Genomic DNA, 24,937 nt, shown 5'->3' with positions numbered 1-24,937 from the left:
ACAAGCGTGAGCCACCGCGCCCGGCCTTATTTTTATTTTTTTGAGACGGAATCTCACTGTTGCCCAGGCTGGAGTGCAGTGGCACAACCTCGGCTCACTGCAACCACCGCCTCCCGGATTCAAGCGATTCTCCTGCTTCAGCCTCCTGAGTAGCTGGGATTACAGGCACACACCACCAAGCCTGGCTAACTTTTTTGTATTTTTAGTAAAGACAGAGTTTCACCTTATTGGCCAGGCTGGTTTCAAACTCCTGACCTCGTGATCCGCTTGCCTCAGCCTCCCAAAGTGCTGGGATTAAAGGCGTGAGCAACTTCGCCTGGCTTAAATTTTTTTTATTGTTTTAGAGATGGGGTCCTGCTGTGTTGCCCAAGCTGGTCTCAAACTCCTGACCTCAAGCAATCCTCCCATCTCAGCCTCCTAAGTAGCTAGCTGGACTGCAGGTGCATGCCACTGCAAAGGGACATTCAAGCATCAACTTACCCAGCATTTATTGAGTACCTACTGTGTGCTGGGTATTGTTCCAAACAGCAGGGACACAGCAGTGGACAGAACAGACAACCCCACCCCACCATCCTCGCCAACTATGGGACTGACATTGGAGAAGGATAGACATGAAATAAAACAAGCAAAAATACACAGTATGATGGATGGTGCTGAGTGTCAAGGAGAAACTAAGGAGAAAGTGGGTGATAAATGTGAGTAGAGTTTAATATTTTATTTTATTTCATTTATTTATTTATTTTTGAGAGAGAGTTTCACTCTTGTTGCCCAGACTGGAGTGCAATGGTGTGATCTCAGCTCACCACAACCTCCGACTCACAGGTTCAAGCGATTCTTCCGCCTCTGCCTCCCAAGTAGTTGGGATTACAGGCGCCCACCAACACACCCAGCTAATTTTTGTATTTTTAGTAGAGACGGGGTTTCGCCATGTTGGCTAGGCTGGCCTCGAACTCCTGACCTCAGGTGATCCACTTGCCTCAGCCTCCCAAAGTGCTGGGATTACAGGCCTGAGCCACCGCACCCGGCCGAGTTTAATATTTTATTTTATTTTATTTATTATTATTATTTTTTGAGACGGAATCTCGCTCTGTCGCCCAGGCTGGAGTGCAGCGGCGCAACCTCGGCTCACTGCAAGCTCCACCTCCCGGGTTCACGCCATTCTCCTGCCTCAGCCTCGCGAGTAGCTGGGACTACAGGCGTCCGCCACCAAGCCCGGCTAATTTTTGTGTGTGTGTGTGTATTTTTAGTAGAGATGGGGTTTCACCGTGTTAGCCAGGATGGTCTCGATCTCTTGTCCTCCTGATCCGCCCGCCTCGGCCTCCCAAAGTGCCGGGATTACAGGCCTGAGCCACCGCGCCCGGCCGAGTTTAATATTTTAAATGGCTGGGGATCGCCTAAGAAGCCACCTGAGAAGGTGACATTTGAGTAAAGATCTAAGGGAAATGAGCGAGGTGAAATCCCTGCCTCTTCAGTCGGTCAGAACTAGGGAAGGGACCACTTCCACCCCTGAGTCCTCAGCTCCACGCCAGTGCCTGGAACGTGGTAGGAGCTCCTTGAATGGATGTGGGGTGAAGAAAGGGGTGCACTGGGCACAATTTGGGGTGCTGAGCCTGAGATCAGCCCGGCCTCCGCGTGCACTCACGTCTTGAAGGAGCTTCTCCAGGTTCTCCTGCAATTCATAGAAGTAGACCGTGGTGATGAGGCCGTCACGGGACTTGGTCAGGCAGTCCCGGGCCAGCTCGATGATCTGGTGGTGGATGAAGCTGAGCACGCCATCGGCCAGAGGCAGAACGCTGTCGGGTTCGTAGGCGCGGGTGAAGTCGCGCAGCTTTTCCTCCATCTGCGCAGTGGCCTGCGGGAGGGACGGAGGAGGGGCGCGGGTCTGTGCTCGGAGGCTGTGGCCGCCAGGAGCCTGCGCTGCGCACCAAGGCCGCCAGGGGGCGCGCGGGGATAAGGCGAGCGAGAGTGCAGGCCGCCTGGTCACCCCGTGACCGCCTCGGGTCCCACCTCACCTTCGGGAACCTCTCCTTGTAGACATGATTCATCATCACGATCTCGTTGTCGTAGGAGGAGGGGGAGCGCCCAGGGCTGCGGGGAGAGAAGCCCATTCTGTCCAGTCCTCTGCCTCCAAGCCCGCAGACAGCCCCCGCCCCGAGATGTAACCCTTTTATTCGTGGGGACAGGGGTCTCTCTATTCACAAGTCCTAAGACCACTAGCTTGGTACGAAGGAGGAGGGATGCCTGCCCACCTGAGGCTCCGTGAGCGGGGCCGCACGGCTGGGGAGCGACGGCCACCATCCTCGTCTGTGATGCTCTCGGTGCTCCCGAAGTGTTTGGAGAGGAAGTGGAGCTCGTCCACCGTGGGCTGGTAGGGCAGCTGGTGAAGGCGCTCCTGGGAGGAGCAGGAGGACTGGGGACAGGGGCAGGGCCCGGGTCAGAGCCACCATGGGCCCCCCAACAGCTCAGGACCCTAAGCTGGGACTCCCAAAGCCGATGGTGTCACTGGGCAAGGCCAGGATCAGGACCTGATTTACGATGCTTGGATCCTAGGATCTTGGCTGGGACTCTTGGCCACAGACAGGTGGACAGGCACAGACAGGGGTGGAGACAGTGAGTCTGTTAAAGCTTGGGTCAAGTCATGAGCCTCCTCTGTTCAGAACCCTCCGTGGCTCCCACCTTACTCAGGGTGAACACCCAAGTCCTTCCCCAGTTATACAAGGTCCTGCCTCATCCTGCCCTGTGTCCCTGCCATGGATTTTTCTCACTCTCCTGCTTTCTTCCTCTGCTCCAGCTACAGTGGCCTCCTTTTTTTATTTTTATTTTTTTGAGATGGAGTTTCGTTCTTGTTGCCTAGGTTGGAGTGTGATCTCAGCTCACTGCAACCTCTGCCTCCCATGTTCAAGCTATTCTCCTGACTCAGCCTCCTAAGTAGCTGGGATTACAGGTGCCTGTCACCACGCCCGGCTAATTTTTTGTATTTTTAGTAGAGACAGTGTTTTACCATGTTGGCCAGGCTGGTCTTGAACTCCTGACCTCACGTGATCCACCTGCCTCTGCCTCCCAAAGTGCTGAGATTACAGGCACAAGCCACCGCGCCCAGCCTAGTGGCCTCCTTGATGGTCCTTGGACAAGCCAGGCAATCTCCTTCCTCAGGGCCTTCGCATTAGCTATTCCTTCTGCTTGGAACACATCTACTATGGATCCCTCCTTCTCATCCTCCAAATTTTTGCTTCAATGTCACCCCTTGGGAAGACCTCCTCTGAATACACACCCATTATTCCCTATCCCTACTCTATCTTGTTTCCTCTTGCTTTATTATTATTATTATTATTATTATTTTAGAAAGAGAGTCTCCACTGAATATGGTGACTGACACCTGTAATCCCAGCACTTCGGGAGGTGAAGGCAGGAGGATCACTTGAGCCCAGGAGTTTGAGACCAGCCTGGGAAACATAGTGAAACCGTGTCTCTATTTATTAAAATTATTTAAAATTAAAAAGAGAGGGACAGGGTCTCCTTGTGTCACCCAGGCTAGAGTGATGTAGTGCAATCATGGCTCACGGAAGCCTTGAACTCCTGGGCTAAAGTAATCTTCCCACCTCTGCCTTCTGTGTAGCTGGGACTACACCATGCTTGGCTAATTCTTTTTTTGCAGAGACAGGGTCTCGCTATGTTGCCCAGGCTGGCTTCCAACTCCCGGCTTCAAGCAATACTCCCGCTTTGGCCTCTCAAAGTTCTGGGACTGAGAGCAGGGCACGGTGGCTCACGCCTGTAATCCCAGCACTTTGGGAGGCTGAGGCGGGCAGAAAAACTGAGGTCAGGAGTTCCAGACCAGCCTGGCCAACAGGGTGAAACCCTGTCTCTACTAAAAATACAAAAAAATTAGCCAGGCATGGTGGTGAGCACCTGTAATCCCAGCTACTCGGGAGGCTGAGGCAGGAGAATTGCTTGAACCCAGGAGATGGAGGTTGCAGTGAGCTGGCACGGTGCCATTGCACTCCAGGCCTGGGTGACAGAGTGAGACTCCATCTCAAAAAAAAAAAAAAATTGCTGGGTTACAGGCATGAGCCACTATGCCTGGCTCTCCTTTTGTTTTATTTTATTTTTTTTATATCGAGACAGGGTTTTTCTCTCTCCCCCAGGCTGCAGTGCGGTGGCTTGACCTCCACTCACTGTAACCCCCACCACCTGGGCTCGAGCAATCCTTCCATCTCAGCCTCCTGAGTAGCTGGGACTTCAAGCACAAGCCATCACACCTGGCTAATTTTTTTTTTTTTTTTTTTGTAGAAACAGGGTTTCATCATGTTGCCCAGGTTGGTCTCAAACTCCTGGGCTCAAGCAATCCTCCCGCCTCAACCTCCCATAGTGTTGGGAATACAGGTGTGAGCCACCATGCCCAGCCATATAGCTGTCACCCAGGCTGGAGTGCAGTCGTGCAGTCTTGGCTCACTGCAACCTCCAGTTCTCAGGTTCAAGCAATTCTCCCTGCCTCAGCCTCCTGAGTAGCTGGGATTACAGGCATCCATGACCATGCCTGGCTAATTTTTGTATTTTTACTAGAGACAGGGTTTCACCATGTTGGCCAGGCTGGTCTCGAACTCCTGACCTCAAATGATCCACCCGCTTCAGCCTCCCAAAATGCTAGGATTATAGGCATGAGCCACCGCACCCGGCCAGAATGATATTTTTAAACATCACATTGCTCACTCCTCTGGTTAAAATTCCCCACCCCATCCATCTCTTTTATTTTTTTAATTAGTGTACATTATCTATAGCCTACATAATCACAATTTCAAATGGTTCAAACTGAAATTTTAGTACAATTTAATATAAAGAAATAAAACCATTCCATGGCTTCCCCACTGGATTTAGAATAATATCTCCCTGCTGCCCTGGCTGACAAGGTTCCAGCCTGATCAAGGTCACTGCCTGCATCATCTCTATTCCTCCCCCACATCCCAGAGTTTCAGCCCCACAAGGCTACTTTCAACTTTTCAAATGCTGCAAGTTCTGTGGCGTCTAGAGGTTTGCACATGCTCTTCCCCTTCCTGAAACACTCTTCTCCCTTCTCTTCCATCTGCCAAACTCCTGCTGGTCCATTGTCTTGGCTTCAATGTCACCTCCTCCAGGAAGCCTTCCTTGACAATCCCCCAAGCTGAGTCACATGCCTCTCCCCTATCACCTCACCTTGTGCTACTTGCATCAAAGTTCTGACCATTCTATTTTGTGAATGCCTTCTTACTGGCTTGTCTTCCCCCATGAGGGCTGCGTGAATATTTACACTCTGGCCCAGCTTGCAGAACCCGCCTACCACATGACAGTCTCATGATAAATGTCTGCTGAACATCATGCCAATGGATGGATAAGGGAACTATGGGCATGGATAGAAAAGGGAGCAGATGAAGAGACTCTGGGTATTGCAAGGGGTGAGCAAATTGGCTCTGGGTGAAAGCTGTGGCCTGGCCCAGCCCAGCTGCTGATATCAGAGTAAATGGCTTAACTCACAGAGCCTTATGTCACCAGCTGTAAATGAATGAGTCAGAAATGAGTAGGAAGGACCCTCCCAGAAATGTGTTGAGGGCAGAGCGTAGGGCTTTGAGTGGGGCGGACCCATAACTCTCTAATAGATGGACAAGTGAATACCCTTGAAGGATGGGGAAACCCAAACTGTCTTTTTTTACTTTTTTCTTTTGAGACAGGGTCTCACTCTGTCATCCAGACTGGAATGCCATGGTGCGATCTCAGCTCAACTGTAGCCTATACCTCCCAGACTCAAGCGATCCTCCCATCTCAGCCTCCCAAATAGTGGGGACCACAGGTGTGCACCACCACACCCAGATAATTTTTAATTTTTTGTAGGGACAAGGGTCTCCCTATGTCGCCCAGACTGGTCTCGAACTCCTGGGCTCAAGCAATCCTCCTGTCTTGGCCTCCCAAAGTACTGGGATTATAGGCGTGAGTCACTGTGCCTGGCCCTAAACTGTCATCAAGCCCAGCCTTGGACTGCTGGCCTGGGTGTGGGTCTTCAGGCTGGAGGGCCCCCTGAATTCCTTACCCACCGGTCCACCCACCTACTTTCCACACTCACCGAGACGGTGGAACTGGGCGTGTTGGTGCCATAGCCAGATGAAGGGAGCGAGGCCAGAGACCACCGGCGTCCGTCCGCCCTGGAACCCAGCCAAGGTTCTCAGACGCCACAAGGCCCCAGCGGTCCCCCCCACTCCTCAGGGTGTAGGTGAAGCCACTGGCCACGGCCAGGGTTGGGGCTGGGGGAATATATCTGCACTCTAAGATTCCTCAAGGCCCTCAGAATCAAGGGGATAAAAAGGGACTCTTCCAGGCAGGCACCGGAAATTGGAGGGAGGATCCGTCTCTGCTCTCCTCCCCACGGTCCCCTCTGTTATCATTCAGAGTGGACCAAGAACTGGAAAAGCCCCCACCCAATGAAGCCTTTCCAGAGAGATTCTAGAAATTTCTCCCAAGTAAACACTCCATGAGAAAGCTCTCAGAGGGAGACCCTTGGATCTTCTCAGAGAAAAAAGACCCCTCCCACCCCCCAACATGCTCTGACATAGAATCTTGTGTCCTTATGCTCTCGTGCACACAGACACAGTCACTGTTGCAGCCAAACCCATTAATGTTGGTGTAACTATCAGGTCAGGCTCACATACTGGCAATGCACACATTTACACTTCACACACACGAAGACACACACTAACACATGACTCCTCAACACAGACACCCACACATATTGACTATTCCATCCATGGACCCAAATATCACACTCTCACACACTAACGCACAATCACACGTGCAAGACCAGACATGCACTCACCTATAGACACACGTGCTTACACTCAGTACTCACACTGGGACACACAGACTCACCCAAACATATTTTACACTTCCACATTCACACAGATGCACATTCCAGACACCCGCGCTCACTGCCACACATTGAAACTTGCACACAGCGACACATTTATTCACACTCGCACGCAGATGCACACACACAGGGACACACAGCTGCACGTGCTCATGTGAGTGCACAACACACATTAGCACCTGCACGTGTAAGTGTGTGGCTGTGAGACAGTAAACTGGACGGGCGCGGTGGCTCACGCCTGTAATCCTAGCATTTTGGGAGGCCAAGGCGGGTGGATCACCTGAGGTCAGAAGTTCGAGACCAGTCCAACCAACCTGGTGAAACCCCATCTCTACTAAAAATACAAAAATTAGCCGGGCGTGGTGGCGGGCGCCTGTAATTCCAGCTACTTGGGAAGCTGACGCAGGAGAATCGCTTGAACCCAGAAGGCGGAAATTGCAATGAGCCGAGATCCCGCCACTGCACTCCAGCCTGGGCAACAGAGCGAGCCTCTGTCTCAAGAAAAGAAAAAGAAAGAGAGAGAGAGAGAGACAGTAAACACTGTGACTTTGTGTTTACTATCTCACAGCCACACACTCACACACGCTTACACCCACACACAGATTGCACGCTCACCTGGAGACACACCTGACTTGCTCCTCTCACATAGTCACAGAGCTTACAATCCTACAGACACACGTTCACACGTTCACATTCGCAGACTCGTGCCATTGCATAGGCACGTAATCCCTCACACAGTCACAATCACACACACACACACACACACCAGCACACAGATTGCACAGTTACAAGGACACACACACACCCCATTTATTGGACTCCTCCCTTCCTCCTTCTTCCCAGCAGTCCCTTCGCTCAGCCCTCCCCGCTTGCGGATAAACACGTGAGACCCAATCCCAGAGCCTTGCCCTGGCTCTCTACTGCCCTCAGCTAAATTCCATGGTCAATAGGCGGTTCCCCCACTTTCCCAAGGGAGCTGTCCTCTGTCTTCACAGTCTCCCTTAACTCTCACAACACAGCCTTCATCAGCCTTTGCAATGATCCCCATTCTCTGGCCTGCCTGCCCTATTCAACTCAGAGGGTAGAGACAGGACGTCATTGACCCCATACGCCCAGCTCCTAAGAACATAGCAGGTGTTTAGACACCATTTTTAGAATGAATAGAGTTCAAAGAAAAAGAGACAGGCCCAAACTCCCAGAAAAGTTTCTCCAGAAAACATCAAAGAAAACTCTCTGCCTACCCCAGTTTCAAGAAAGGCCCATAGAAAATTCATTTAAGGACACCCCAGAAACCCTCAGAGACCCTTGGAAAGAAACCTGAGATTCCTCCCCTTGAGAAACAGCCCTAGTCGTCCTCCCCCACCTCGGAGACCGAGAGCTTGCGCACGTCATCTTGGCTACCCCGTCCTGTTGCTATGGAAACACCTGGCCAGGAGAGCGAGGATCGGAGAGACTGAGACCCCGGGCCCAGGGCGCACGCGCTTTCGACCCGCCGCAAAGGGAGCCCCACCCCCTTCCCCATTCCAGATCGGCGATTGGACCCCACCTTCTTATAGGCCCCGCCCCGAAGGCTAGGCGCTCCTTCCCGCTGAGACCTTGGGGCACTCGCTTGTCCCCTCAGGCCCCAGCTCGGGTGCAATTAGGAGGAGAACAGATGGCGGCCCAGACAGTGGGTAGGGAGGGTCTGCCCAGGGTTCTGGGGCCCTGGAGGGGAGGGACTCACCTTCGGGAGGAGGCAAACGAGAAGTGGGCGGGGGTGTTGGGGGAGAAGTTTCGGGGGCTGTCCAGGGGACTGCTGCCTATGAGAGAAAGAGGGGGCAAATCCCGTCAGGACTCTTGTTCCCTAAAGCGGCGTGCAAACAGCAGCATGTCCTGTCTTTAGTCTAGTCTGGCCTATTATGGGGAGACCACGCCCCTTCGCCTGTGGCCCCGCCTTTCTAAATTTTTTCGTTGCCGAGTCAGCCCGGCCCCTTCCAAGACGATTCTGGCTTCATCTGGGATAGCCCCGCCCCTCAGGTACGACTCCTCCTTTCTGTCCCGTCCCACCTGAGTCTCCGCCCACCTGAGTCTCCGCCCCCCAATGCCCGTCCCTCTGCGACTGACCACCCACACAAGCACGGCCCCGCCCCTTATCCAAACTGGTTCGCCTCCCTTCAAACTGCGCCCCTTCTGTACAATGACCACGCTTCCTCGCCTGAGGCCCCGCCTCCTGTAGGCCAGTCCGCACCCACCAAGTCTCTGCCACTGGCCTCACCTAGGTGACCTGGCAGCGGGGAGTGGGGTCTCGGCAGCGTGGGTGAAGTGCTGGTCAGGATGAGGCTTTTCCGGTTACTGGTGCGGCAGCTGCGGGGAAGGCAAGGCAGGGGGGCCGGGCCGGGCCGCAGCCCAGTGAGTTCTTGAGCCCCACCAGCTGACCTCCTGTCTCAGATCCCCGCCTATCTCCCATCCATGTGTGTTTGGAGGCTCCCTGGGAGGGTTTCTCGAAGGAAGAGGTGGTGGAGGCCTCGGCAGGACTGTGTGTGTATGGCAGGGGATGTGCATGTGACATGTGTGTGAGAAACTCTCAGTGTGGATTATGTGTAGGGCAGTGTCTGTCATGGTGTGATAGTCACTGTGTCTAGGTGACACCATTGGTGATACTGAGTGTGTCTCAGTCTATGCGTGACATTCACTGTAGGGATCCACGTGTGGCATCCACTGTATGAATTCAAGAATGTATGACGCTGAACGCATTCTAGTGTGATATGTGTGACACAACATGGGTTTATCTTGTGTGATACAATTTGAGCATTTGTGTGTCTATGTGACACAGTGTGAAATGCCACTTGTCCATAACAATGTGTGCTGTAACACAGGCAGGTTGCATTTTTTTTTTCTTTTAAGTCAATGTCTCGCTCTGTCGCCCGGCTGGAGTGCAGTGTGCAGTGGCTCACTGCAGCCTCAAACTCCTGGGCTCAAGCAATCCTCCCGCCTCACCTCACCCTCCTGAGTAGCTGGGACTACAGGTGCCTGCCACCATGCCTGGCCAGGATGCATGATACCCCTACATGTATCTACGTCTTTGTGTGGCATTCTGAGTCTGTGTCCGATACTGTCCTTCCGTCTGGGTGTGACATTCACCATGCTTGTCCATGTGTATGTAGCATCTATTGTGTGAATTTAACATCTTGTGACACTGTGTCCAAACATGTCATCACATATGACATTCTCTAGGTGAGTCTTGCATGTGATAACGTGTGATTTTGCATGGTTCTGTCTCTGCAAGATCCCTACAACTGTTTATCCTGATGTCAGTGTGACATAGTATGTGAGATACCTAGATATGACATCGTGTGTTGTGACATTGTTGGATGCATGGATGGGATATTGCCACACATGTGCGCATCTTGGATGACATAATTGTGTGTGTGGATCGCCATGCAAGTGACATCTTACTAGGTGTACATGACATCGTGCCCCTGTGTGTCTGTGCATGGTTCTGACCTGTGGCAGCTGCAAGGCTAGGTATGTGTGGCACCTCCCAGTGTATCTGGGCCACTAGGGCTGTTGTGTGTATATGTGTGACATCATGTCCTGTGTGACGCTGTGTGTCACTATTTTCAGTGTAAGGCTGTGTTGGGGGGGTTGTGTTATGATAACCCCCCCTTTTTTCTACCCCTCAGCATCCCAGCTCCCGAAGAGGGAGCCCCAAGCCCCTCCGTCCGTCCCCTCACCCACAGCCGCAGTGACTGAGCATATTAGTGCGTCCAGGAGCACGCGGCATGGGGGTGGGGGGAGGCCAGGCTGCGGCTATTGTTCTGAGGGTGCCAAGCCCCCCAGCCTCCCCTTCTTCCTCTACCCCCACCAGGCTGTTGGAGCCAGCAGCGCCAGCAGACAAAGGCGCCACAAACCCCCAGTGGCGCAGCCCCCTCCCCCCGCGGCCGTCCTCTCCACCGTGCAATCCCCCCAGACTCGGCCCACACCACCCCCCATTCAACCCCATCCCCGGCGGGAAGGCGCAGCTGGGGCACCTCTGGCGCAGCTGGACCGGGCGCAGCATCCCGGGCCCCGCCCTGCAGCAGCACCCGGAGCGGCGGCTTTTGCGGGGAGGGCCGGGACAGTGTCTAGGGGATCGGGGGTCTACCTCTTGGTGCGGCGGAACATACTGCCGCCGGGGAAGGAGGGCATCGAGAAATTAGAAAGCGCGGTCCAGAGAGAGTCAGACATGACCCGGCGGCGGCGACATGGTGGCAGGTGCGGCAGCGGCGGCGGCGGCGGCGGCGGCGCGGGGAGCAAGCGCGCGGGGCGGAGGCTGCAGCCGCCGCAGCGGGCAGGGGAGGGCAGGGAAGGGGAGGGCCCTGCGGCAGCAGCCGGCCGGGAGGGGGCGCTGCTGCGTGCCGGCGAGCCAGGCCCCGCCCGCGCACTCGCCTGGCGCCCCCACCCCGGCGGGAGAAGGGGCGGCCAGCCCCCGCCACGTCTCTCCCCAGGCTCACCTGCTGCTTTTCCGGGGCAGGGGCAAATCCTTCTGGAAGGCAAAGGGGCAAAACGATGAAGGTCAGCGTGGACCTGCCGTTGTTGCCCACAAGCATTCTCAGCTCCCTGGAGGAGCAGAAGCAGGGTAAGACAGGCCTCTCTTCAGCACTGTCACTTTCACCCTGGGCCATGCACTGCGGGCCAAGTTTCTTGGGGGAGAGGATCCCTGGGTGATTCCTCTCCTGACCCTCAGAGACCAACAGAGGCCCAAGTACACAGGCGGGGCGCCATATAAAGGCAAGTGAGTTGGCATCTCAGCGTGTGTTTGTGCAAATGAAATAGGAATCTTTATTTGAAAAATATGTCTTGAGCACCTACTGTATGCTGACCCAATCCTAGGCACTGGGGACACAGTAGTGAATAAGTTACAAGCCCGGTGTGGTGGTGTGCACCTCTAGTCCCAGCTACTTGGGAGGTTGAGGCAGGAGAATCGCTTGAGTCCAGGGCAACATCAGCCTGGGCAACACAGCAAGACTCTCTGTCTCAAGGAGAAAAAAAAAAAGTTTCTGGCCTTTTGGGACTTGTATTTATAGGGTAAAGGGGACATTAAACAAGATTAGTGTAGAAGTGAACGAAATCATTTTAGACAATAATTTGTCTTGTGAATAAATTAAACAGGGTGATATGATGGACAATGGCTAGGATGAGACACATTGTCAGAGAGAGCTGCTCTGTGGAGGTGACTTTAAGCTGGTTGCTGAAAGATAAGAGCCAGCCATGAGAGGATCTGCGGAGAGAGCATTCCAGGTGGAGGGAACTGCAAGGGCAAAGGCCTGAAGGCGGGAATAAGCTTAGCATGCTCGATGAATGAATGAAAGATTGAATGAATGAAAAGTTGAAAGAATGAATGACTCATCTACACCTCAGCAGATCTATCTGACTCCCAGCTAGAGTCATAGAGTTGGGGTAGGGGGTGGGGGGTAGGTAAGTAGAGTGACTCACAACTGAGATTTAAAATGGGAACCACGGAGGCTGAGGTGGGAGAATCTCTTGAGCTCAGGAGGTCGAGGTTATAGTGAACTATGATTGCACCACTGCTGGAGTGAGACACCCTCTCAATTAACAATAAATAAATAAATAATAAAAAGTTTAAAAAATAAAAAAAAATGGAGATTCAGGTGATGGCCGCGTAGTCATTTTTTATAGACAATAATAATAATGAGTATTAACTTTATGTGTCTGCATTTGAGGAAGGTTACCTTCCATTTGTCAAGCTCTCAGGAAGTCACTGTAGGGATCAGGAGATATGGGGTCTTGGCCCTTTTCTGAGGAAAGGAATGGAGTACAAGGGGCAGCACCTTCCAGCCAGTTTTCTATCCACAGGGTGAGGTGGAAGGAAGGAAACTGAGTGGGGCTGCAGGTGGAAAGATTTGGGGGAGAGTTTCAAAAGGCCTTTGGAGGGGACTCCAACAAAAGGAAAATGAGGGATGTCCTAGACTATTTCCAGGATCTCTAAAAGCAGAAAAGCCTAGGTTCAAATCTCAATTTTGCCTTTTATGACCTTGGCAAATGACCTTCCAATAGTCCCGTGTCTCCTTGAGGATCTTATGAGTTGATGCAGATGCCTAGCCCCTTAGCATGGTGCCTAGCACACAGCAAGTGCTCAATAAATACTAAGTCTGGAGAACAGGCGTTATTAAGGAGGGACATGCTGCATGACAAAGGATGGGCTGAGCGTCCTCCCACCCCCTTGTACAATGGACAAACATATAGGAGAGGCCAAAGGGCAGCCCTGCCCTCCCGAGCCACGGGTGACCGATAATCCAAACCAGGTTTTCCCTCTGTCTTTGCATGACCGGAGTGAATGAGCTGCAGCCAGGACCAGTCGACCTGGCTGCGCGTCTGCAATGGCCCAAGCGAAATCAAGACCTGGATTTTGTGGCCACAGAGCCCAGGGGGTCCAGATCCGGGTAACCCGGCATTGGAGGGTAAGCCCCTGGAGGGCTTTTAAGCACCACGCGAAGAAGACCTCGAACCCAGCCCCATCCGCTAGCGCCCCCAAACATTCTAGGGACGAAGAAAGGGTCAAACTGGAGCGGCGGAAGTTCGGGTCTTTGGCGTCAGTGTAAACAGACGCCACCTCCAACCTCAGCTGAGTGGATTCCGCTTCTCCCGCACAGGATTAATAGCTGACACTGCAGACAGGGCATTCGGATGCTGTCTATATATAAGATCCCAGGGCGTGGTGGCTCACGCCTGTAATTCCAGCACTTTGGGAGGCCGAGGCGGGTGGATCACCTGAGGTCAGAAGTTCAAGACCAGCCTGGCCAACATGGCGAAACCCACTCTCTCCTAAAAATACAAAACTAGCCGGGCATGTTGGCGTGCGCCTGTAATCCCAGCTACTAGGGAGGCTGAGGCAGGAAAATCTCTTAAACCCGGGAAGCGGAAGTTGCAGTGAGCCGAGATTGCGCCACTGCACTCCAGCCTAGGCAACAGAGCGAGACTCCGTTTCAAAAAAAAAAAAAAAGCCTAGCTGCACACAGGGGAACCTCGGGCGCTCAGCAGTGATGCGACAGTTCCTAAGAGGATGCACCAACATATGTAGGGGTATCCAGGCAGCGAAGTGGTTAATCCCGCCAGAAGGGAAGCGGTGGGGACAGGACTCCGACAGGGGTCGCCGGACCCAGAGCACGCCTGGGGTTGAGTGGGTGGGTGGGTGAGTGGAAGCATTCTGCGTTGGGGGCGGTGTCTCGAGCGGGAGTCTAAAGTCCCGCGTGGAGCTGAGCCAATGAGAGTTGACGCCGGCCCGGAGGGCGGGGACACACCGTGCAGGCCCCGCCTCTTTCCTCCCTTTTCTCAGAAACCCGACGGCGCGGACCCAACCTGGCTCCTGCAGTACTTGCTCTAACTTTGCCGCAGCTGCCTCCCTTTGCCCGGAACCCACTCTCCTAACCCACCCCTGAGAGAGGGAGAGAATGTGGGGAGCACTTCAGAGAGACCTAGGGTCCGGAGATCGGGCCATCTGGGCTCTGAAAGCAAATTAGTTTTCCAACTCATGTCTGGCTCCGGCGTTACCAGACGCCTGGAAGGTCCTTCCTGCAGTCTGATCACCATTTTTCCTGCTGCACTGACCGATCAGCTCCCCTTGGTCTTCAACCTCGGGAATGATGGACTAGGGGAGTCTAGAAATGGACGAAGCCCTAGGTGAGGGTTTGAATCCTCTTTTCTCAAGATTCAGGCTGCGGATGGAACCTGAGTCTGGGCCCATTCTTGGCTTTATCTAAACTCCAGATTACCAAGCCTGGGGCTGAGCACCAAGGAGGCTCAGAAGGGCCAGACCCCAGGCAGGGCCTTGGGGCACAGATATCATCACCTTCCCCTCTGGGATGTTTGGGACCGGACCTCCGTATTAACCCTGAACTTCCGTACTAACCCCTCAGAAACGCAGCTGAAGACGAGCAGAGGACGCTTCTCGGCTACAGAATCCCTCCCCACCTTGGAGGTAGGAGCTCCTGACAACTGAGTTTGTCCCCGCCTTCCCCACACTCCACAGCGATCCTCAGTGTCCCACTCTGTGCAGTGGACGCACGCCTCCTGCGCCTGCGCAGCCTCGAGACCAGCATCTTCTAAGGCTGCAAGGAGCTAAAAATCGCTCCCGCCCACCCACAAGCTGGGCTGGACTTGAGGATCGCGGTGGGGGGGCGGATGTTGTAGTGGAGGAGGTGGAATGAAGAGTGAGAAAGCTGTCTAGGTGCCTGTCCAATTAGGGCAGTAGGAAGAATCCTGGTGGCCAGGCAGGTGCGTGGGGGACGCAGGGCGTCCTATGCCTCGGGAGGGGGCTCCTGGGGTGGTGAGGGGCGAGGTTGCCGCACAAACATGTTTACGCCTCGAGCGGCGCCGATGGCCCCGAGGGGCATGAGCCCTAGGGCAATAACTTTGCTCTGCGCCCCCTCACCCCCAGCCTGGCGAGGCGCCAGGGCGATGACTTCGGCCCCAGCCCCATCCCCCTAGGGCGGGCCAGGCGCCCCTCAGGCGATCCTCGAGGGGGAGCGCTAGGCTGCACCCCTCCGGCAGCTCCCCAGATCGCCGGGCGGCGCCTGAGGGGCGGGGTCCCCAGCGCGGCGGGACGCGCGGCCACAGCGTTCCCCGCGGTTAGCGTCCCGAGCCCACGGGTGGGGGCGTCCCGGCCGACCCTGGTGCAAGTTCTCCCGCCTCCTGCCCAGCCCCGCCCCAGGGCGCCGACCCCTTCCTCTCCACCCGGGGCCCAGGCAGCCGCGTACCTGCAGCCTCCGGCGGCGGATGAGGCCCGAATCGTCCATGGCGGCAGCGGCGGCGACTTCAGCCCGGGGAGGGAGGAGAGAGGTAGCGGCGGCGGGAGGAGGGAGGAGGGAGGGAGTGAGAAGCCGCGGGGACCGCGGCGGCGGCGGCGGCGGCGGCTGAGGGGGGGGTGGTGGCGGGGGCGGAGCGAAGTGGGGCGGGCCCGGCGCCGTCACTGCGTCTGGGCGCCCGAGCCCAGGCTCAGCCACCGCTGCCCGCGCTGGGGGAGGAAAGGGGCGGGCGGGGGGGCGGAGCCTCCTGGTGCCCCCATGGGAGCCAAGCTGCCGAGAGACCCCTATAAAGAGACACCCAAGGGGAGAGATATTCTCAGGGGTAGAACCCCCAGTCAAGAAACTCCCCAAAGGAAGCCTTCTCCCTGAGATACATTCCCTCCACATTCATCCCCCAGAGACTCCCTTGGTGAGACACATTCCCAGGGGGAGATAGTTTCCACAGGGACGCTCTGTCCAATGGAGAACTCCCCCAACCCTGAAAATCATTCCTAATAGATATGGTCCCTGAGAGGTGACTTTCCTCTCAAAAGCCATCCCCCTCCCCACGGAAGAGGCATTCCCCAAAGAGAAAGATCCCAGGAGTAACAATTCCCGTGGAGCGGATACCCCCAATCAGAGACCCCTAAAAGCCATATCCTCTGTTGGAAACTGTCCCCACCCACGAGACCTCTACAGTCCCAGGAGAGATGTCATGCTTACAGAGAAACATTTCCACGGAGGAGACCCGTCTTGACAGGAGATGCAACCTCAGAAAAACATGTGCATACATATTACGCGCCCCCCACAACCTGCCCCGCAATCAAAGCCTCCTCAGGGAACCCTGCAGCCCCTCTAGCGACCCCTCCCTCATGGTCAGGATTAAGGAACCAGGCCAGGCCGTCTGTATTTATAGGAGCGATTAGCTGGTAGTTGGAGAGGGGGCAGTTAAAGCCCTTTTCAACTCCCTCGCCGCTCCTCCATGTTCACACAGGTGAGGCCAAACCCGCCATGCTTCCCGAAGTTGGAGAGGAGAGTGTCCGAGCCCTCCGAACTCCAAGTCTTGGCACTGGGGGACAGAAGGGCTTCCCAAGGGGTGGTGGCTAGTATCTGGCCCCAAGGTCCTGGAGGGAGCGGTCGCTGGGTAAGAGCGACCCCTGCTGGACGACGGGAGCGACGGCGAGGCTGGGTCCGGGTTTTCCCCAGGAGCTTGTCGCCTCAAATCCGCTCCTTTGCCTGGGTTATCTCTGTTTGTCTATATGTTTGTCGGCACGTTTGTGTCGCCGTCTTGCTGAGTCCCTTGCTGGCACATCTCTCCGTCCATGGCCCGGACTCCGCCCCTGGCGACCTATCTCACGATGGAGACCGCGGGAGCTCTCCTTGGTGCTGGTCTCGCGCGCTCCTGTCCGCGGTGCTGAAATCCAAGCGCAGGGTCGGGGGCTGAGATAAGGGAAGGAGAAAGGGCGCGGAGGCTCTGGCGTGAGGCATGGCCCAGAGGCTGAACAGATCTGACCCACAAGCATCCTGGACCACCTCAAGATGGACCAGGAGAAAGCTAGTTCCGGCAGGTCTTGCTTACTGAGGCCTCCAGCACATCACTGGGTGTACACAGAGGGACCCAAAGACGGTATCTACTGATTTGTTCACTTACCACATATTGAGCACCTACTGTGTGCAACGTAGTGTTTTGGGATCTAGGAGGGAATACAGCAATAAAAGAGAGACAAAAGCCTCTCTTGTCCTGAGATGAGAGGCACACAAACACAGTCAGTGAGAGGCACACAAACACAAACACTCATATTTAGCAAACACAGACACACAAACATTTATTCGAACATACTCTGCAAACTTATACTCCACAAACACAGACCCACACATTCTGCAAATTAACACACATACAAACACATACTCAGCAAATGCAGACACACGCAAACATCCACAAATACAGACACACACAAACTCACATCTGCAGCCATACAAACACATACTTAGGAAACACAGACATACACACAGTCATCCAATACAAATACACACAAACAACACATATAAACACTCAACCAATGGAAGCACAGTCACATAGTTCCAAAACCAAGGGATGTCCAGTTGCACACAAATTATCATCTAAAACAGACAAATTATTATCCCAACACAACACATAGACACACACACCCATACCCTCTGCAGGGATGTTTTTCTCATCTGATTCTCCCCCTAGAATGTCAGCTCTATGAAAGTTGAGATTTTTGTGTCTTTTATTTTGAGGTTTTTTTGTTTGTTTGTTTTTGAGACACTCTCACTCTGTTGCCCAGGCTGGAGTGCAGTGGAACAATCTTGATTCACTACAACCTCTGCTTCCCAGGTTCAAACTATTTTCATGCCTCAGCCTCCTGAACAGCTGAGATTACACGCATGTGCCACCATGCCCAGCTAATTTTTTTTTATTATTTTTAGTAGAGATGGGGTTTCACCATGTTGGCCAGCCTGGTTTCAAACTCTTAGGCTCAAACGATCCTTCTACTTCAGCTTCCCAATGTGCTGGGATTACAGGTGTGAACCACCATGGGTGGCTGAAATTTTCATGTCTTGTTCACTACTGCATCCCCAGAATCTAGCACACAGTAGGTGCTCAATAAATGTTTGTTGAATGAATGGATGAGTTAAGGGAGTGTTCACAAGCAACACACATTCACAGAAACTTCAGAAGGACATATAATGTGTACACGCAAACACATCCTGCTCAGCACATGACATTTCTTTGTTCATTCAGGGTCAACATTCATGGTCAAAAACCTTTATCCACTGACTTCCAACATTTTTGCAGGGACACTAACCCAATGCTACATTTCCCCTTCTCACATTTATTAAGATCCTGTTTTATTCAACTGCACACACATGGCTTGGGACACACAATCCTCCCCCAGATTCTGAACGTATACACACACACACACACACACACACAACCACTCCACCAAGAAACACACATAAACATAACCTCATACAACAAACACACACACACATACATGCTCAACACACACACACCCACACAAACAAAAGACACAGGTGCCTGGGAACACACACAGGCTGTAGGCCACACAAACACACCTTACACACACACACACACACTCCCCACATATATAGATAGAGCGTAAGCCACAAGCTCAACATAAAGACAAACGCAAGGATATATACACACCAGCCCCAAGTCGGCCAGCCTTTGGTCAGCTGGAATGTGGGAGGGACGGTGGGAGGTCCCGCCCCTGCACTAAGCCACGCCCCTTTCAGCAGCCAGTTTCCTAGACTGGATCCTGAGGTGTCTTAGCAGCCTCTAGACCCCAATCCAGCCAACAGGTGAGGCGCTGAACGCGGGGAGGCGGGAAGGGGATAGTCTTGTCTCCACAGACCGCTAGCTGTCCCTGCCTCGGAGCTTTGGGCCCCAGTGACAGAACCTGAGCCCTGCCACACCACGCTTGGTCCCAAAGGCCCAGCTCTGGGTGGCCCCTAAGCCGATTGTGGGCCGAGAGAAGGTGACCCAGAGAAGGGCCAGCAGGGAGAGAGAGAGGGAGGAGGGAGGCCATATAGAAGAGAGGGAGGAATTACTGAACAGGAGAGGGGGATTGGAAGAGCTAGGGAGGTCCCCTTCGTTCTGAGAAAAGAAGGGGTCTCTTGAGGACTAAAAAGGTGGGAGATCCTGCAGGATGGGGGGAGGGCCACTGTAGTCTAAGCTTCGTGGGGGTGGCACTGAAGGGACAGAGAGGACATGGTTCTGATGGGAGGGGGGCTCCTAGGTCAGAGGCAGGCCCTGATGGTCTCCTGGGATTTGAACGTCCTTGGCCACTGCCCCAGCCTCCTCCTCAGCTGCACTTTCCCTACTCTGCCTGGCACTGCTTCTTGGATATGCATTGGGTGGGTGCCATCCTAAGCTCACAGAAAGGGGTGGCTGAACCCCACCCTATGCCTGCCAGCTCTTATCTCAGGTGGACATGGACTGCAGGGTCCACATGCGACCCATCGGCCTGACCTGGGTCCTGCAACTGACCCTGGCATGGATCCTGCTAGAAGCCTGTGGAGGGAGCCGCCCACTCCAAGCCAGGTCCCAGCGACACCATGGGCTGGCAGCTGATCTGGGCAAAGGCAAGCTGCACCTGGCAGGTGAGCACCCCAGACCCTGCCTCACCACCAACACCCAGAAACCCACACCTACCCTGCCATGGCAATGTTAGAATTTCCTTATGAGAGGGGCCTAGCATGGCCACCAAGGTGGGAGGCAGGGATAGTGCTGAAGAATGGTGGATAAGAATTAGACTGCCTGGGTTCAAAACCCAACTCTGCCACTTTGTAGCTGTGTGATCCTGAGGAAGTCATTTAACCTCTCTGGGTCTCACATGGACCCCCAAAAAGAGAGAAATAACAAACATACCTCGCAGAGCTGTTGTTAAGATTAAGCATATAAGCATATGAGCATATGAGCAGGGCTTGGTGGCTCACGCCTATAATCCCAGCACTTTGGGAGGCTGCGGTGGGCAGATCATTTGAGGTCAGGAGTTTGAGACCAGCCTGGCCAGCATGGTGAAACCCCTGTCTCTACTAACAATACAAAAATTAGCGGCCGGGTGCGGTGGCTCACGCTTGTAATCCCAGCACTTTGGGAGGCCGAGGCGGGCGGATCACGAGGTCAGGAGATCGAGACCACGGTGAAACCCCGTCTCTACTAAAAAAAATACAAAAAATTAGCCAGGCGTGGTGGCGGGTGCTTGTAGTCCCAGCTACTCGGAGAGGCTGAGGCAGGAGAATGGCGTGAACCCGGGAGGCGGAGCTTGCAGTGAGCCGAGATCGCACCACTGCACTCCAGCCTGGGTGACAGAGCAAGACTCCATCTCATAAAAAAAAAAAAAAAAAAAAAATTAGCTAGACGAGGTGGCATGCACCTGAAATCCCAGCTACTTGGGAGGCTTAGGCACGAGAATTGTTTGAACCTGGGAGGTGGAGGTTGCAGTGAGCCAAGATCGTGCCACTGCATTCCAGCCTGGGCGACAGAGCGAGACCCTGTCTCAAAAAAAGAAAAAAAAGGAAAAGGATTAAGTATATGTGTCACTACCAGGCACATGACAAATAAGTTCATTATTATAAACAAGAAATGATTATTACTACTTGAAGCTGCATTTGCATTCCAAAAGAAAGGTCTTAAGTTATGGGTTTGTGAGGATTGATGTAATTGGGGTCTCCCTTGTCCAGGGGATCCCCCGGCCTCAGTTCCCAAACCTTACCTGAATATCCAAGACCCTGGCTCACAGCGTTCCCCTTTGCCAGGACCTTGTTGTCCCTCAGAGATGGACACAACAGAGACATTGGGCCTTGGGAACCATCCAGAACGCTGTGGAGTGCCGAGCCCCGAGTGAGTACAGCATCCTCCACCGTTTTCTCGCATACTTTGCCCATTGCCCAAGAACTCCCTCGGGTCCTGACCCATCCGACCCTATCTCTCCCGATGTCCAGGTGCGAATCCTTCCTGGAACACCTCCAACGTGCCCTTCGCAGTCGCTTCCGCCTGCGGCTATTGGGGGTACGCCAGGCACAGCCGCTCTGCGAGGAGCTCTGCCAGGCCTGGTAGGAGACGAGGGGGCAAGGGGCGTGGGTTGTAACTTGGGCGAGGGAGAGGGCGGAGCCTGCAGTTTGCTTGGCCTTCTGTGTAAAGGGGAGTGGCCTCCAACTGGGCCAAGGTTTAAGAGATGCAGCTTCATGTTTAGAGCCCAGGTAGAAAGGGGCGAGGCATGAGAAGCCTCCAGCTTTTAAGATACCTGCCATATGGCGATGTGGCTTTTCACAGTCCTGCGATTTCTTTTCTTTCTTTCCTTTTTTTTTTTTTTGAGACGGAGTCTCACTATGTCGCCCAGGCTGGAGTGCAGTGGCGCAATCTTGGCTCACTGCAACCTCCACTTCCTGGGTTCAAGCGATTCTCCTGCCTCAGCCTCCTGAGTAGCTGGGGTTACGGGTGCACACCACCAAGCCCGGCTAATTTTTGTATTTTTAGTAGAGACGAGGTTTCACTATGTTGGTCAGACTGGCCTCAAACTCCTAACCTTGTGATCCGCCTGCCTTGGCCTCCCAAAATGCTGGAATTACAGGCGTGAGCCACCGCGTCCGGCCTTTTTTTCTTTTTTTTTGAGATGGAGTTTTGCTCTTGTTGCCCAGGCTGGAGTGCAACAACACGATCTCAGCTCACTGCAACCTCAGCCTCCTGGGTTCAAGCGATTCTCCCGTCTCAGCATCCCTAGTAGCTGAGATTACATGCTTCCGCCACCACGCCCGGCTAAGTTTTGTATTTTTAGTAGAGACGGTGTTTCACCACGCTGGCAAAGCTGGTCTCAAACTTCTGACCTCAGGTGATCCGCCTGCCTTGGCCTCCCAAAGTGCTGGGATTACAGGGGTGAGCCACCATGCCCAGCCAGGCCCTGAGATTTCTTAAGGAGTGAATCCTCTTGATTGAAAAGATAAGGTAAAAGGGTGGGCACCTGTAATCTCAGTCATCTGAGAGGTCAAAGCAGGAGGATTGTTTGAGGCCAGGAGTTCAAGATCAGCCTGGGCAACATGGCAAGACCCAGTCTCAACAAAAAATTTAAAAATTAATTAGACAGGGGCCGGACGCAGTGGCTCACGCTTGTAATCCCAGCACTTTGGGAGGCCAAGGTGGGCAGATCCCCTGAGGTCAGGAGTTTGAGACAAGCTTGGCCAACATGGCGAAACACTGTCTCTACTAAAAACACAAAAATGAGCCAGGCGTGGTGATGGGCGCCTGTAATCCCAGCTACTCGGGAGGCTGAGGCAGGGGAATTGTTTGAACCTCGGAGGCAGAGGTTGCAGGGAGCAGAGATTGGGCCACTGAACTCCAGCCTGGGTAACAGAGCAGGACTCCATCTCAAAAAAAAAAAAAAAAAATTAATCGGACATGATGGTGCGCGCCTATAGTCCCAGGTACTTGAGACACTGAGGTGGAAGGATTGCTTCACCCTGGGAGGTCAAAGCTGCCATAAGCCATGCTTGTGCCACTGCACTCCAGCTTGAGTCACAGAGCAAGACTCTGTCTCAAAAATAAATAAAAGGAAAATGAAAGAGTGAGAAAATATGACGGACTGGCCTGTAACTAATGGTCAGAGGTCTGTAGGGACAAGGCCAGTTGTGACGTGGCCCAGAGTATGGAAAGATCTGATAGAATATGGGGCCAGGTGAAATCTGGAGAGATGGGGTTAGCAGGGGAGTGGTTCTAAGAGGCGGGGCCTGGATCCAAGGGGGGGGGCATATAATGAAAACAGTCTAGAAGAGCCAGAATCCCGCTGGAATGTAACTACAAAGGCTTTACCCACCTCTCCACTCGCCATCTCCAGGTTTGCCAACTGCGAAGATGATATCACCTGCGGCCCGACTTGGCTCCCACTCTCAGAAAAAAGGGGCTGTGAGCCCAGCTGCCTTACCTACGGACAGGTGAGCGTGGGGCAGAAGGTGAAGGGAAGAGACTGAGATCCTCCCCACCAAGTTCTTTATTTATTTATTTTTTTCTGAGATGGAGTTTCATTCTTGTCGCCCAGGCTGGAGTGCAGTGGCGCTATCTCAGCTCGATGCAACCTCCGCCTCCGGGGTTCAAGTGATTCTCCTGCCTCAGCCTCCGGAATAGCTGGGATTTCAGGCGCATGCCACCACACCCAGCTAATTTTTGTATTTTTAGTAGAGTCAGCGTTTCACCATGTTGGCCAGGCTGGTTTCGAACTCCTGACCTCAGGTGATCCGCCCGCCTCGGCCTCCCAAAGTGTTGGGATTACAGTTGTGAGCCACCGCCCCCGGCCCCCACCAAGTTATTTCTTACCGTGTCTAGACCCCAGAGACCGGATTGGCACTCACCAGGTCCCTGCTCCCACCCTTCCCTAGCCCAACCTCCTACTGGGTTGTGCCCTTTGACCCCAAAAGCTAAGTCCAGATTTGCCCTTCCCAAGAAACCATTCCTGCTCTGGGTCCATCCACAGTTTACCCTAGAGGACCCAGAAGCCCAGTCACCCTCTACAAAACCCCAGCCTTGATACAGACCTCTCTGCACGCCCCCCCCCCCCGCCCCCACTGCCCCAACCCTGATTCATCCCGCTAGGGCCCAGTAAGAACATTCACCCTCCCCAAGGACCTGCCCCACCTCTGGTCCCGCACATAGATAGACTCCCAGGCCGCACGCTCCGGCTCTGACCCCAATCCCTAAGGAATTTACACATTTTCCCTTCCCGAGGCCACGCCCCTGGGAGAAAGACATGTCCCCTACGTCTCTGGACTCCGCCCACTAGGGCCTTAACTCCACTTTTTCCTAGACCTTCGCAGACGGGACGGACCTTTGTCGCTCGGCTCTGGGCCACGCCCTACCGGTGGCCGCTCCTGGAGCCCGTCACTGCTTCAACATCTCCATCTCCGCGCTACCTCGTCCCAGACCAGGACGACGGGCCCGGGAAGCTCCCTCCTGGCGTTCCCGCAGCCCTCGCACCTCCAACCTGGACGCTGCGGGCAGCGGGAGTGGCAGTGGAAGCGGCAGCGGCCCCTAGCGGACGCGTGGCCCCGAGTTGGGAGAGCGTCCCTTCCCTCAGCCCCGCCCCTCAGGACACCCTGAACCCCACCCCTCGTCCTCTGGGCCTTCTGTAATAGTTTTGAGATGTCCGTCCCTCCTCCCTGGAGCGCCAGAGGCCCACCCATCTCCAGGTTATCCCAGAAATGACCCAACTCTCTCACTTTTCCCTCTCCCCTTTGAATAAAATCGCCAGCTAGAGCACGTGACGTGTGTGGCTGCTTCTTGGGGAAATAAGTGGGAAGGAGAATTGCCAGAAAGTAACAGATGTCTCACGTCTAATCCTCAGATCCTAGAAGTAGTGACTGATTCATACTAGAGTGTAAATGATGGATAGCCTGTGCCCTAGAGCAGTCAACATAACTGGCAACACCCAGGTGTTGGAAATGGAGAGGGGGTCAGAACAGGGGCTGACAAGGGCAGGAGGGGTTCCTTCCCACTGTATGCCACCATGGCTGCCAAGAAGCTGCCTAACTTGTATAGGTCTCAAGACACACTTCAAGGCCAGGTGCAGAGGCTCATGTCTGTAATCCCAGCAATTTGAGAGGCCGAGGTGGTTGGATTGCTTGAGCCCAGGAATTAAAGACCAGGCTTGGCAATACAGTGAGAACCTGTCTCTACAAAAAAAGAAAGAAAGAAAAGAAAACGAAAAAAGAAAGAAAGAAAAAAGAAAAAGAAAAAAATTTTTTTTTTTTGAGA

General features: G+C 54.0%; 2 protein-coding genes across 16 annotated transcripts in view; one reads left to right on the top strand and one right to left on the bottom strand.

Moving 5' to 3' along the window:
* Positions 1-15,709, bottom strand: part of MAST1 (microtubule associated serine/threonine kinase 1) — a 42,521-nt gene extending 26,812 nt beyond the window's left edge. Inside the window, exons 1-8 of one of the 3 annotated variants that reach the window (XM_055236423.2) lie at positions 15,622-15,709; positions 11,359-11,390; positions 9,141-9,229; positions 8,610-8,685; positions 6,089-6,167; positions 2,250-2,410; positions 2,013-2,088; positions 1,643-1,852 (exon numbers count right to left, since the gene is read on the bottom strand). In XM_055236423.2, coding sequence (XP_055092398.1) covers positions 1,643-1,852; positions 2,013-2,088; positions 2,250-2,410; positions 6,089-6,167; positions 8,610-8,685; positions 9,141-9,229; positions 11,359-11,390; positions 15,622-15,660 — 762 coding nt within the window. In that variant the 5' untranslated portion in view covers positions 15,661-15,709. Of the gene's footprint in view, positions 1-1,642; positions 1,853-2,012; positions 2,089-2,249; positions 2,411-6,088; positions 6,168-8,609; positions 8,686-9,140; positions 9,230-11,009; positions 11,213-11,358; positions 11,391-15,621 lie in introns of those variants that run through there. The other 2 variants (XM_055236424.1, XM_055236422.2) reach the window with 2 other exon arrangements.
* On the top strand, positions 14,198-24,442 carry RTBDN (retbindin). 13 transcript variants are annotated; one of them, XM_055236437.2, is made up of 7 exons: positions 14,198-14,545; positions 14,782-14,843; positions 19,611-19,797; positions 20,956-21,040; positions 21,142-21,252; positions 23,028-23,124; positions 23,229-24,442. In XM_055236437.2, the coding sequence occupies exons 1-7, from the start codon at positions 14,530-14,532 to the stop codon at positions 23,286-23,288; spliced, it is 618 nt and encodes a 205-aa protein (XP_055092412.1). In that variant the 5' UTR covers positions 14,198-14,529; the 3' UTR covers positions 23,289-24,442. The 13 variants fall into 13 exon arrangements, with proteins under 13 accessions (XP_055092412.1, XP_055092407.1, XP_055092404.1 ...); XM_055236432.2 differs by having other exon boundaries at positions 14,199-14,545; positions 23,991-24,442; XM_055236429.2 differs by having other exon boundaries at positions 14,204-14,545; positions 19,623-19,797; positions 20,881-21,040; positions 23,991-24,442.
* Positions 24,443-24,937: the final 495 nt, after the last annotated feature.

Source organism: Symphalangus syndactylus, chromosome 13 (assembly GCF_028878055.3).
Source record: "Symphalangus syndactylus isolate Jambi chromosome 13, NHGRI_mSymSyn1-v2.1_pri, whole genome shotgun sequence".
Taxonomy (NCBI): domain Eukaryota; kingdom Metazoa; phylum Chordata; class Mammalia; order Primates; family Hylobatidae; genus Symphalangus; species Symphalangus syndactylus.
The sequence above is the reverse complement of the archived record's forward strand: the minus strand, read 5'-3'. Positions and strand labels throughout refer to the sequence as shown.